Below are 14,913 nucleotides of genomic sequence, written 5' to 3' on the forward strand. Positions count from 1 at the left end.
AACCTTATGTCATGGGCTAGAGTTGAATTTCTTTCCACAGTGCTTTCCTAGGGGTACATCTCCTTGTAAATGAGTTGAACTGTGCCTTTTGCTTAAATATGACCTTTATCAGTAACAGTGGTATCAACTAGTGCTTAATAACAGAAACACTGCTTCATAGTGAAGTGTAAAAAACTCAGAGCTCTGATAGTCTGAAATATTATGGCTTAAAATCTGATTATTTCTCTGTATGTCCTTGTAAATCATAAGGTGCTATAGTATGAAGTATTTTAAAATATTACATAGTGTAGCTATATATTTTGTGTAAACACATGTAATGCATGTGTACTATGTGTAATTACATATTATGCTAAATTTTCTTATTAATAAGTAGCTATTAAATAGCTACAGCATATGATATGTTAGTAATAGATTTTTCTGATTTGTGACTTACATTTATTGTATACATAAATATAATCTTAGACAAATTTTTGCAGTTGCAGATGGGTCTGTTTATCATAGATTTAGACATTCTGCAGACTTTGTATTGGGATAATTTTTATGCTTTCTGAGACCTTTGGAACAAACCTCTGTGCCTGTGTGCTAAAATGTGATTCAGTAGTTTTTAAGACTATAAATGTTTAAAGTCAGTGGGTCTTCAAACATGTTTTGTTTTCCCCCTGCTTCAGTCCTAGTTTCTTTATCATTCTCCCTCTTTTTCTTCAGCTCAGCACTGTGCAGTGCAGAGCAGCAAGGAGGCTGCAGTGTGCTTTAGCCTTCACTTGGTCTCTCGGGAGTCTCTCTTTTTCTGTTCATCTGTAGGGACTTCTCTGGTATCAAAAAAGACTGGGGGTTCAAGAGCAGCCCTGCCAAGAAGGACTTGGGAGTGCAGGTGGACAAGAGGCTGGACATGACCCAGCAATGGCACTCAGCCCAGAAAGCCAATTGTATCCTGGGCTGCATCCAAAGCAGCGTGGGCAGCAGGATGAAGGAGGGGATTCTGCCCCTTTGCTCTGCTCGGGTGAGACCCCACTTGCAGTGCTGCATCCAGCTCTGGGGTCCTCTACAAAAAAAAGGACAGACCTTGTTACAGCAAGTCCAGAGGAGGCCACCAAAATGATTAAAGGGACAGAGCACCTCTCCTTACAAGGAGAGGCTGAGAGAATTGGGATTGTCCAGACTGGAAAAGGGAAGGCTTTAGGGTGATCTAATTGTGGCCTTCCAATACCTGAAGGGAACATACAAGAAAGATGGAGAGAGACTTTTTAACAAGAGCATGTAATGACAGGACAGGGGGTAAGGGCTTCAGACTGAAATAGAATAGGTTTAAATTAAGTATTAGGAAAAAATTCTTTGCTGTGATGGTGGTGATGCACTGGAAGTGGTGCCCAGAGAAGTTGTGGATGCCTCATCCCTGGAACTGTTCAAGCCCGGTTGGATGGGGCTCTGAGCAACTGGTATCGTGAAAGGTATCCCTGCCCATGGCATGAGGATTGGGGTTGGATGATTTTTATAGTCCCTTCCACCCCATTCTATTATTTAATGACAGTAAAAACCTGTAATGGGACTATTCAGGATTTCTGGCAGTTAAAATGCACTTTAGTTGGGAACTTAAGCAGGTAAGATGCAAGGGGAGGGGATACTCAGAGTCAGACTGTAGGTTTAATTCATCCTTGCTAGAAAGGAAGAAATGCAAACCCCTGGGCTTTGTTGGTGGTACAGATGAGACTTGCTAGATGAGGGACTTTGGTGATGGTGCTGTGGTGTGGTCCTTAGCTTGCAGCTTCTTCATTCCTCCTCCACAGCACCCTGACCTTTGCAGGCCTTGGCCACCACTGACCCTTTCTTTTCATCTTCCTTTTCACCAGCTCTTGGAGCTATCCCCCTTTGGAGGTAGTGATTAAATTGGGTTGCTTCTGTGCTAATTGCTTGGCAGTCTGGAAAATGCTGTCTTTGGAGGGTTACATAAGGGGAAGAGGAAGAGAGGGAAGCAAAAGCTTGTCCTGCTTCTCACATCAGTATAAGCCAGGAGAGAGGAAAACAATGAATATTTTTATTTATTATTTATATGGTGCCATAAATGTACTTGGCACTTTGCAGTCAAATAAAAGACAATGGCCCTGCCACCAAAATTTGGCAGCCTGAGAGATGAGAGCTGGCCTCCTTCAGCTGAATGATCAGGGCTGAATTACTGTTGGGGAAGGGATGCAAGTATGAGAGCTACAGGATTAAAAAAAAAAAAAAGAAAGTATACAACAGCTGTACCCCCACACTTTCATTCCTGATGCCTAGTGACTTTGACATATGTAGTTACATGCACATACATATACTTGATATATATTTGGCAGGTTTTACCTTTCCAGGCATTTTTACTTCACTGTATGGAAAGAAGCCCTGCTTCTCCCAGGCCTTTGTCTACTCAAGGTCAAACTACCCCTGAATCTCAGTGGCCCAGTAGACTTGTTTACTTCAGGTGTAGCTCAGTGCCCCAGGACTCACATGGGAGTGATACGGCTTTCATTTCTCTGTCTTTCACTCTCAGGTAGGAGGGCAGCTTTCATCAGAAGGTTAAAGGAAGGCATTATCTCCCATCTCTGGGAAGGTGCTGCCCTGTCTGAAGTGCCCTGCTTTTTTTGCTTTGCCTCTCTGCCCTACAGATGTGCTTAAGAAATTGCACTAATGTGATTACTAAGTTTTTAAAATTGCATGGATGAAAATTATGAGCCCTGTGAAGTCTTTTAGGGGTTTGCCAGGCTTGTGCAGGGTTTCACTCTGCTGCCCAGTGGATAGTGCCCACATAATAGTAGGCTGGCTACTGTTAGTACTCAGAAGACAGGAGGAGCTGACCTTCCTTTGTTAGTGAAAATATTAGTGAAAAATGGAATTGCTTCCCCACCAAACTACATCTTCTGAATTTCTCAGAGTGTTTCATAATTTTTTAACCAGCTGTCTCATGTGCAAACAAAGCAGATTTCAAATTCCTCTGTACTTAGCTGTCACCTCTCCTCTCAAGGTCTTTTTAATCACTTAATTTTCTCCCTCTGAATGAACATCTACACTCCTAATGATATTAACATGAGTGTAGTAAGTGGCATCTTTCTGCCTCATGAATTTCTCTTTTGTGTTTGCCTGGGATTATTCACTAGATACCCTTTGACCCACTGTGTTTAGCTTCCAAGGAAGCTGACTTTCAAGAATGAAATACATGGCATGATTTGGTGCTGGATAAACAGAAGATCTCCATCCTCTACATGCATGCAACCAAAAGTTAAGTGTACCATAGCTATGATTTCATAGCACCCTTCATTGCAACAGATATGACTGTGGTGTTCTGTTATCATGCATTCTAACACTTGAGCTGTGCAAGCAGCTTTTGGCTCTGACTGGTGAAGCTCAGTGATTCCACTACAGATTTCTGGTCAAGCTTGAGGGACACTTAACAGTGACTTGAAGCCTATATACTGCCAAATGTGTCCTGAGGAATATTTAAGTTAATATTACCTGTCAGGTGGAGAAACTGCTTAGAGCCTGTGTAATGTTCATGCACTTGCCCCACCCAGAAGACTCCTGGTGTGCTGGTGTGGGTGGGCTCTGTCTGTATGTGATGCTGGGATCCTGCAGTGGCCCCTCAGACCTGGTGTATCTGTAGTGCTTGAGTCAGCATAAAGGCAGTGTGGTGGCAGCAGGCACAAGTAGGTGTGTTCATGGAGGACGTGGGATCCCCGACATACCATCTGTTTGGGGTGACGCTGCACTGCCCAAGGTGCAGAAATGGCACAAAGAAGGTCTGTACATAGCAATCCAGCTTGCAAAGAGGCTGCACAATCCTACTGTGTGCACTGCTCTGGCAATAACCGCATGTGATGGAGGCTTCTTCCACCAATTGGATCTCTGCTTTCATCTCAGTTATTTTGCAAGGACAACTATTTTTAAAGTTGCTATATTTGAACTCTTTTCTTTTGCTTTCACCTGTCCCCCCCTCACCTCTGCATTGTCACCAGGTTGCTCTGCTCCCTTTCCTGACCCGCAAGTGTCCATATTTCAACAACAGACATTCACAGATATTTTTCCTTTTTGTTTGTGGGTCTGACCCATACTACATCTTCCTTTAAAAGGGACTTTAATAGAATTCTTTGCCAACTTCACTGCAGTCAGCTGCACTTACTGATAATTCCTTTCTTGGACTTATCTAGAGCAATTCATGGGTGAAAGCGCTATGCAAAGCAAGAGAGAATTTGAAACATCACTGGGTACTGAATAATAAGATAAACCACAAAGTCAAAGTCTGAGGGAGGACAGGGTAATTTTATGCCCTCCCAAAATCGACATATTTGATTTAGTGCTGTTTGGTCCCTTTTTTTTAGCTTCCTTTTTTTGTTTTTACATCAAGATGTGTTGTTTGACTGTGAAGACAAGAAACTGGGGTTTCAGGAAGAGTTGATGTGGCAACTGGATTCAGAGCTGTGAGGAGTCCCAGCCACTGCTGGGGAGGCAGAGAATGTTATTGTGACGGAATGCAGGAGGGAAATAAAAAGAGCCAGGGTAAAAGGATGATCTGAAAACTCATAGTCACTTAGAAATGGCTAAGAGTTCCACCTTGGAAATAAAAAATATCTGTAATGTCAAAACTACATGACTGTACAGAGGGGAGAGAAATGCTTTAGGAATGAATCTTGAGAAGTATCTATACAAGAGAGTCATTAATAATAGAGAATGAGCAGCACAGTCACTTTAGTCTGCTCTCCTCACAGACTTGTACCAGTGCTAAGATTTAGGTTTGCAGTATGATTTTCTGCCTATACTGTTGGGCTGGCACAGCTGGCACACTCCTATCTGGGATGCAATTTTGTCAATTTTAAAGTGCCTACAACACCAAGACACCAAAAGTTGCAAGTTCTGTGCTTGAAATCTGTAGTGCACCTCCTCTACCAGGACAGGTGACAGGGGGCATGGGTTTGTGGATGTGCCTACGTGCACAATCCAAGCTGCAGAAAGAAAAGAATACAGTAAAAGCCCTGAAGATGGTGCTGGCAGTGTTGATCGACATTCCCAGAAACAAACTGATCACTACCTGAATGCAGATCAGGACAGAGTTGCAGCTTTGAAGAACTTGCAAGCTGAAAATGAAGGATTGGCAAAACATGATATAACACAGAGAGGCCCTGAGAAGAATAATAATGAGCAGGAACACTGAGTAGCATTGCTTGTGTTGCCTTACTGCAAGCTTTTTTACTGTAACATTCTCTCAGCATCCTTGGGTCTTGATCAGATTGTTCTTGATATGATGGAGAGCATGTTCGCCAACCAAAGGTAAGTCAAGGGAAGACTTACAGGACACAGACAAAGGACAACAGCAAGAATGGTTGCAGGTCCATATAATACAGCTTGCAAAGAAAGACTAAAGAAACTGAGCTTCTTTAGCTGCAGTCAAAGAACATGGTGAAGCAGCAGCACAATGGTCTTCAAAAATATAAAAAGCACCTTCAGAGGAGAAGAAACTATTTGGATTTCCCTGCCCATGGACAAGATAATAGAAAATATTGCAGTTGTATTTGCAGCTGGATGGCTTTAGTTCAGATACTTGGAAGAACTTTCCAGTAGTAAAGCTCTGGTGGGCATTGTCCAGGGAATGGAGGAGTCTGCAGCACCAGCCATCTTCCACAGTGGGCTGGATTAAGAGCTGTCAGGAATGGTGATGTCCAGGAGAGACTCACCAGAGAGATAGAGGTGGAAGAGACATCTTTCAGGGAAAAATCCAGGTTTGTGATTCTGTGGCATTGTTTGTGGTGCAGCCTGGGGACAAAAATTATGTATTTTGGGGATGAGGGGAAAAAAAAGCTTTTTCTCTTTGAGAGTTGTCCATTAGCTGTGAAGGAATCAATTTCCTAGCTGAAACAGAGGACACAGAAGCAGCTATGGCAAGACATGCTGCTTGGACATGTGTATACCCTATCAGGACTTAAGTACAGGCATAGAGCTACCTCAGAGTTAGACCTGAAAACCATTGACCCACTCTTCAATTTTCAAGGTTCTGAAGGAAGCTCTTGTGCAAACAGCCTGGTTGGATTTTCAGGCAATGAAGAAAGGGGCAAGCTGACTGCAGTGACATATAGCTGAACCAGAACAAGAGGAGACAATTGAGGATGTTTGGGGAATGCAGAGAGGTTATACATTAAGAGGGTGGTGGGCATTTCAGGCTTGTTGCTACCCATAGTGGTTGGTTCCCTGTACTTTTGGTGGGAGATGTCCTGAGAGCTGAATGGCCCAGTGGCTAGCTTCATTTGGGCCGATGTAGATGTCTAGAGCTATTTTAGGTGTCCAAACAACCCTCAGATGGCGGGCAGATTTGACACAGGGACTATGAGAGACCTGTTCTCAGGGTGAATTCCCTAGGCATCTCAGCTTGGCACTTACTTTGGGGTAAATGAAGTTAACTCAAAGTATCTAACATGGGCTTAAGCTCTTTTGGACTTGAAGCTAGCAGAGGAACTGAATTTGTGACTCTCAGTTTGATGGGTCAGAGCTGTGGGTCTTCCTGTGGTAGAGAACTTTAACTGGTCATCTGGGCCTTACAAAGTGTAAGGAGCCCTCCCAGAGAAGCTGTATAAGGGTAAAGCACTACACTCACACACACCCCCTTGCACCAAGTTCTGCCAGCTCATTATGTTATTCAGCAGTGGATTGATTTGGAGTTTTTTTCAGCAGTGTAAATGTAGATTGGCTGTTAAAAAAGAGACTTTTTGTTGCAAGAGCTTGCTGAGTTTGGGAAACTGCTTTCAATGCTATTGGCAAACACTTTACAGTGTAAATAGGGCCTACATGAGGCAGATAAATAACTGCAGATGTGCTTTTCTGTAGGATCCATTCGGTGATAGACAATATATTGGAAAAAAAATCTCATCAAATTAATTGTGGCCAATTAGACATAACCCCTTCCCCTCATCTCTAAATCCCCTCCAATTGCTGCTGCATGAATGGGAAGAGCTCCTATCACCTGTTTCATTATGCAGATTGATATCCGAACATCTGAGAACAATGCTGCTTTCTGCACGGCATGGCTCCAAATTGCTAATGAAACAGCTCTGCCAGCCGAGTCACTTAAACCTGCTTTCACTGCCACTGTCGACAGCTCTCATGGAGAGATGTGGAGGGGAGTGGCAAAGGAGCTATCCCCCCTGAATGTGCTAACAGCTTCCAGCCTGTGTGTTTATTGCTCTCCAGAGGAGGAAGATTTCTGGTCTCTGACTCGGAGAGGTTACTTTTGCAAAGCCGAGGTCTGCTTTGCACTTAATGCTCCTTGATTTCAGTTTGTGGAGAGAGGGGTTGAAAAGGCAGGCAGCCATTGGGCTCTGAACATAGATATCTCATGTCCCAGAGCTACTGCAGCCCTTCAGGCATCCTCGGTGCCTGCATTCCACCCCCATCTCTAGCATCCACCTTCACAATTGATGTGAAGCAAGCGGGACTTCTTTCATGGGTGACAGGATGTGCACATCACCTGGGGTACACAATAGAGGAACATCTCACAACAGCGGTTCCAGGGTGAATGAGTGGGAGGATGCAAGTGGGATACATCTCTGTCTGGGGCTTTTAGGGTACAGGACTGCAGCTGAGCTCTGCTGGTTCCCTCACAGGCAGTCACCCTTTGAGGTAGGTAGAGCTGGGCATCAGGACAGGTCTCCTGCTACAGGCAAGTAAAACGTGGGACTCCTACAAGTGTGGACCCTGTACAGCTGGGTTTTCTCAGCAACTGATGTAGTTGCTTATCTTCCCTTCCCCTTTTACCACCGCATTTTTTTTTTGCCAGAACCTCACAGGACTCCTCTTCACAGATGCCTGGAGTAGAGTTGTTATGACTTAAAGCTCTGACAGGAGAAATTTTTGTGTGACATAATGGGACAGTTCTCTAATTAATCTACATTCTGACCCTTTCTGTCCATATCTGTGGTTAATTCCTTTGTCTGTGTCCACTGCAGCATTGAGATTACCTCTGCACAGGCTTCCTCCATGTAATGGCCCCTGCACTGTGCATCAGCTCCTCCCTCATGTCTCAGACTCCCTATAGACCATTCTGCCAAAGAGCCCTGCTTCCCTGGGGATGATACTCATAATCCAGGCTCATGGTCCCAGCCCCTGGGAGAAATCAAATAAGTGGCTTTCCTTACTAAACTCTTTGCCAATCTGACAATTAACTTTCCTCCTTACAGATCATCTCCAGCTCTTCCACACACTCCTCTACTGTGTTGGCATAAGAGGACACAGTCCTTCCCCATCTGTCCCATGAACTTTCTGGGAAGGCTCACTTGTCTTCTTGTTCCCTCAGGATGAGCTGTGTGGGACAGAAGTTAGTTTAGAATGATGCAATATTTTTTGACTCTTGAGAGCTCATTGGAGATCCTTTCATCCCTGGACTGGGCTGTGCCCACTTATTGCCAAGAAACACACATGGGGATTTTTGAACGTCTATCTCTTATCAGAAAGCTGCATGCATGCAGTGCTATTACTTCTCAAATATGGAAAAGTAGCTGCTTATCTCTGGCTGCATCGACTGTGGAGTTAGCTGGACATTGGTTACTTTCAGCTTTGTAAATATTAAGCTAGGTTAGCTGGGAATCTGTGTTCCTCTTGGGCACTCAAGCTAAAATTTTCTGGTGTGGGCCCCATATGGATCCTTTTATATCATTTCCTGTCTTGCTGTTCACCAAGCTATTGCTGAAGTGTGTGTGCATGTTGGTGTGTGGAGAGTATTTTGCATTTGAAGATCTGTTCTGACTAAGGAATCAGCAGGAGGTAAGGATTGGTGAGTGAATGAGTAGTATGTGAATTTGTAGAAGTCATCAAACTGACTTCTTTCTCTAAAAATGTGCTTTTCCTGTTGCCAGAAACAGTAATTTCTTACAAGAGAAGTGTTTTCATTCATTTATTGATTGCCGAGGAGATTAAAAATTAAATCTGGAGCCTTTCACCTGTGGCTGCTATTATGGGCTCTGGAACAGCGTGGTGACAAAAAATAGTTCAGAGTTGGGATTATTTCCCTTATCACAGGGAAATGCCTGACTTTGTAATCCTTCTTACTCCAGTTTGTAGGCACCATGATGGAAGCAGACAAAAGCAGAGATTGTGTCACTGGGAACAGAGGATGGAAGTATAAAATGGACATGCCAAAACTCAGTCACACAAATGTTGGTCAGGCCTGCCTGATGCTTCTCCTGTTGACTGTACTCTGTTGGAAGGCTCTGTGGGAATGGGAAGGTCCTATATGCCTTTAAGGTGGAGTTCTGCAGCCTCTGGGAAAGCAAGTTGCCCACACTGCAATCTCCTGGTTTAGCATGTCAGGGGAGAGACTGTGTTTCTTTGTGTCTGGCATGGGAGTGCCCTCCTTGTGATGGGTCTCCTATTCTTTTTAGTAAAAAAGAATAATTTTAGCATGCTGCAGTGATTTTTCTCCCATCAAAGTTTGCTTTCATTACAGTCTTTGATAGCTGTGAGTTTGTCTTCCTCCCTAGAGGGTGTGACAAAGTTCTAAGAGACACCTTACAGTCTGTTTTATGCTATGTGAAACTTCTGTTTTGTTGGTGATGCACTAACCTGAGTTCAGAAAAACAGCCCCGATGTTTTTTATTGGCTTAAAGTAGTAGGATACGTGTTCTCTCTCACACACTCATATGCACATACAACTTAGCCCATCTTGCCATCCAAACTGGAGAGATTAGTTGGCTGGTACACAGAAACAGGTGAACAGTGTGTTAACCTATCCACAGACCCAGCTTCTAGCTGTCCTCATGGCTGAGATGCGAGTGAGATACATTGCTTTACGGGCTCTGGCCTCCTCGTTTAAGCTGACCAAGTTCCAAAATGGCTTTAAGTAGAGCTCAAGAACAAGGCTCATCTGCATGTGTTTTAAGCTAGAACTATCTGTAGATTGCAGCCCTGTAGAAGGTGGCAGTGCATGACTGCACGTATTCATGTACCAGGTGCACTCCTGCTGTTAAATGGTTCTGGTCTGACCATTAGCCTGTTGCCAGTGTGCTTCTCAGGATCACAGAAATACACAGTCACAGTTGGGAGTCAAGAAATAACACCAGGCAAGCTACTGCTTGATATATCCAGAAAGGAGGAGGCTTTCTTCCATTTAACCTACCTTTGCATCTTTTTCTTTACTGCTTATTCAGTTCCTGGTTTATAGTTCTGTGCTCCTTCTCATCTGCTGGTTCTAGGGGTTTTAAGCAGTCTTCATAATTGACAGTCTAAATTTTACTCCTCATAAAATCCCAGAGAGCATTGATTATGACTTGAGTTAAGCAAGCGGCATATAAAATCTCACAGGCTTGCAGCTGTGGGGGAATGATATGATAAACGTATTTCTTGTGAGCAGCAAAAGCTTTGGAGTGTTCTGCCAGCTCTGTTCTGGGCATCAAATGTAACTAGTAACTTGGAGCCACTAATAGCATTTTATTTGGGACATTTGCCCAAAACTTTGCAAGCTACTAATTTGTTTGGTGAAGTGGGTGTGAGGTATGCTGAGAGGCATCTCACCTCATTAATTACTTTTCTACCTCTGTTAGGAGCGGGAAGTGTAAAGGCATCCACAGAGCTGAAAAAGATACTTCTTAGGAACTAAATGACAGTTTGTGGGTAAAAAGCACATCACATAGACTTTATTGGAAACCGTTTTTTGACTGTGTACCAGCACCACTGTTTCATTTTCCCTTTCCTTTTTCCTTTTATCTAACCTCCTATTTAATCTCTGATCACTGACTATTTCATGCACTTTATCCAGAGTAGAGAAAAAGAACAGCTTGCTCAGATTTACTTCTTGTTTCTTAGGCATTAATAGGAGATATTCATGTTTGAAAACAATAAAATATATCTTCTCAATTATGTTTTCTACATGATAGTAAAATAAAATCATATCAACCCTCCGATGTTCTCCCAACTAGATGACTGCTTCAGTCTGAAAGACTGTGAGAAATATTCCTTTTTCTGTCTCTTCAGTTCCAGAAACCAAATGACTTCTCACCCCCTTTCCGCTTCGGGACAGTTCCCAACGGCAGCACGGAAAGGAACATCCGCAACAACTACCCTGAAATGCACAGCTACATGGTGAAGTTCAATCAGAGGGGGGTGGACGATGCACTGTTCTCGCTGAAGACTGGGTGAGGCTTTCTTACATGCTTACTCACCACAGAAACCTGACTTTTTGCATGCTTCTCTGGAAAATTTACTTTTTAGGGTTTGAAAAATGAGCCTCTATTATCATTCCATGGTTAAAATATAGCCAGACCACACATAGCACAGTAGCACAGGGCTCTGTGGTTCTTTTTGCCAGGTTTTTCTATTGACATCTGTATAAAAGTTTCTGGGTTTGCTGTTTTTATAAGAATTTAAAAGCAAAAAGAGGATCTACTGTATCCCTGTGTACATAATCCATGTGTGTATTGATCCCGAAAACCTCGCTTCATCAAGATGTTTCATGCTGATGGCTTTTTATGCATACAGAGGAAAAGCTCACAGGTTTCTGTGGGCAAAGTTTTTTTCAGAGCATTTATATTGTCATCTGGAAATTCCTTTGTTTTCCCTTCTTCTGTTTATAAAAGATTATGTTAATCAGGAAGCTGTCAGACTAATCCCACCCCAGTGTATCACCAGCTAATACAATGTAATGGAAGGTAGGTTTGAAGCAAATAGTTTGGAAGTAGCCTACTCTGGCATATTTTAGTATCAAGGGCTAAACAAAACATTATTTGAATAATATGGAAGTATAAAAATATGTGTTTCCTTGGGTAATTTTGGAGACATGGGAAAAATCGTTAGCAAAAAGCATGCTTGAATAGCTCATCCTATTTTAATAATAGTGAATCTGCAAAGGACCTAACTCAAAATGACACTTTGCAAGCCTTTCTCCTTTGTAATTAAAGACCTGCTCTCAGAACTGACCATTTTGGTTGTCAGAGCCCAGCCACAGTGAAGAAAAAATAGTTTTGCTTACACTCATGTTGCACTCTTATGAGAAAGTTAATTTCAAAGCACAAATTAAGATGTTTAGCCAATTTAATTACTAGATTGACTGAATATTCCTAAACCTGTTTGCCAGGTTCAGAGGCCTGCAGTCCATTAAAAATGGCTGCACCATAGCTGGGCATTATCCTGAGAAGGTAGATTTGCCAGGATAGCCATCATTCAGGAAGTAAATATGCACTGTCCTGGAAATATATGGATGAAATAGAGCTCATCACTTGTGATAGATGTCATCCTGGCCTCATATTCACCCTTGGACAGACTTCCTCACAGATAAGGACTTGAACTGAGATAATCACCATACTGTAAATATACGTGCAGGAGGTGTATTGTAAACATAGTATGTGAGAGAGAATGTGCAACTGGAAGATCTTAGGTCATTTATCAGAAAATGTTTCATTTCAGATCTAGTGGGAGGATTTACTCATCAGCTGTCCTTGGGTTTGTGGATGATGCAGCCTCCTGAGACTGCCCCCCACATCCAACTCAATTTGTTGCAGTATGAAAAGGCTCTCATCAGGCCATTGTGCTCTCTACACAGTCCACAATGAGGATTTCTCTGTGTTGAAACAGAATTTTTGTTGTGATTTTCAGCTGAAAATTCTTCAGCAAAGACCAATTCAGCAGGGTAAACCATAAAGCTGCTCTCATGGCCAAGTTGACATTGGTAAAGATCTGCTAGTACTTTTCACAGTAACTGAGGGGTTAAACATAAGGTCCTGACTGTATTTGATTTGAAAAAAAGATTTTTTCTCAGCTAAGTCATGCCAGCACTTGAATTGAAGAAAATATCTTACTTCAATCCCTACCTTGCTATCTAATATTGATATATTTTATAAGACATTTTAGATTCTTCCAAGATGAAAGGCAGTACAGAAATATAAGCTATTCTTAAGGATATAGATCCCCTTGACTTCCTCTTCATTCATCTTTATCTAGCAGTATGTGTGTATTCCAAATTTCCTTTAAGATCAGAAATGATGATTAGCAGATAGTCAGAAAGAGATAAACAATTCTCATTTATAACTCAGATTCACCTGTAAGACAGCTTAAGGCTTAGATTTTATTAGCTATGGTGAAGGTGAAGATGATGCCTGAAGGATGGGATACCATCCAGAGGGACCTGGACAGGCTTAAGAAGTGGGCACATGGGGATTTTATGAGATTTAAAAAGACCGAGTGCAAGGTGCTGCACCTTGGTTGGGGCAACCCCCGGTATCAACACCAGCTGGGGGATGAAGGGATCAAGGTCAGCCTTGTCGAGGAGGACTTGGGAGTGCAGGTGGACAAGAGGCTGGACATGACCCAGCAATGGCACTCAGCCCAGAAAGCCAATTGTATCCTGGGCTGCATCCAAAGCAGCGTGGGCAGCAGGATGAAGGAGGGGATTCTGCCCCTTTGCTCTGCTCGGGTGAGACCCCACTTGCAGTGCTGCATCCAGCTCTGGGGTCCTCTACAAAAAAAAGGACAGACCTTGTTACAGCAAGTCCAGAGGAGGCCACCAAAATGATTAAAGGGACAGAGCACCTCTCCTTACAAGGAAAGGCTGAGAGAATTGTGATTGTTTAGAAGAGAAGGCTTTAGGGTGACCTAATTGTGGCCTTTCTGAAGGGAACCTACAAGAGGGCTGGAGAGAAACTTTTTGTTAATGCATGTAGTGACAGGACATGGGGGAATGGTTTCAATCTGAAAGATTAGATAGATTAGGTATTAGGAAAAAAATCTTTTGCATGATGGTGGTGAGGCACTTTACTGTGAGGTGATGAAGTTGTGGATGCCCCATCCCTAGGAGTGTTTGAGGCCAGGCTGGATAGGGCTCAAACAACCTTGTCTAGTGGAAGGTGTTCCTGCCCATGTCATGGGAGTTGGTACTATATTGTCTTTAAGATCCTTTCCAAGCCAAACCTTTCTATGATTCTGCATAACATATTGCAGTACATCTTAAAGAGGTTAATTTCTTCCTTAGCTACCTAAAAACACCTTTTGATTTCATACAGATGTTATGTTTTCTGTACTATACCCTCCTGTTTCTTGCCTCTGTACAGGAAGTTGGATGCTTTCATTTATGATGCAGCAGTGCTAAACTACATGGCTGGCAGAGATGAAGGCTGCAAGCTGGTGACAATTGGGAGTGGGAAAGTGTTCGCCTCCACTGGCTATGGCATTGCCATCCAAAAGGACTCAGGCTGGAAGCGCCAGGTTGATCTTGCGATTCTACAGCTTTTTGGAGATGGTAAGTTACAAGAAAAAGAAGTGCTGTAATTTTCCTAAGAAATACCGAGTTTTACATGTAAGAAATGGAAGTTTCTAGCTCTGGTGCTTCAGATGTGAGTTGAGAACATGGAATTATTAATGGGATTTTTTTAGAGGCAACACACCAAAAATGCAAGAATGTCACTTCTTTCGTGTTATTGATGCAGGGTAGCAGTATCATCAAAAGCAGTTCCAAAAGCACTAAAGTTTTCATAGAACAAGCTCAGATATGTGTTTGAAAAATATCTTATGTGAAAAATATCTTGTAAAAACAAGATTTCTGGTGTGAATTTTTTTACTAGCTTTGAGGTTTTGCCATGACCAATCCACTAATTATATCAGACTGTCTGTGGTTATTCCATACTTTATAGCTTTAGACAGAATCAATCCATGCAGAGTTTACAGAATTAAAGGATAAATATTTCTGGATGAAATGGCTAGATCAGATTTTCCAAAACCTAAAAAAAAAAACCCCAAACCAAAACAAAACAAAAAAACAAGGAAGAACTTGAGACTCAGAAGCATATTTTGGAATAAATTTTTAGTAAGAACATCATAGTTAGTATAGAACATTATAGTTCACCTCTTAATTTACAGAGAAATTGCTAGTACTAACAAAAACTGTTAATGGGAAAAGAAATTCCTTCTTAGCAAGTATTTTCC

General features: G+C 42.5%; 1 protein-coding gene across 8 annotated transcripts in view; it reads left to right on the plus strand.

The window, feature by feature from the left end:
- Positions 1 to 14,913, plus strand: part of GRIN2B (glutamate ionotropic receptor NMDA type subunit 2B) — a 217,336-nt gene that overhangs the window by 185,104 nt on the left and 17,319 nt on the right. For all 8 annotated transcript variants that reach the window (XM_068191496.1, XM_068191497.1, XM_068191499.1 and 5 more), the window contains 2 exons: positions 10,975 to 11,135; positions 14,043 to 14,230. In XM_068191496.1, the coding sequence (XP_068047597.1) occupies positions 10,975 to 11,135; positions 14,043 to 14,230 (349 nt within the window). The remainder of the gene's footprint in view (positions 1 to 10,974; positions 11,136 to 14,042; positions 14,231 to 14,913) is intronic.

The sequence above is a fragment of the Anomalospiza imberbis genome, chromosome 5 (genome assembly GCF_031753505.1).
Source record: "Anomalospiza imberbis isolate Cuckoo-Finch-1a 21T00152 chromosome 5, ASM3175350v1, whole genome shotgun sequence".
Lineage (NCBI taxonomy): Eukaryota > Metazoa > Chordata > Aves > Passeriformes > Viduidae > Anomalospiza > Anomalospiza imberbis.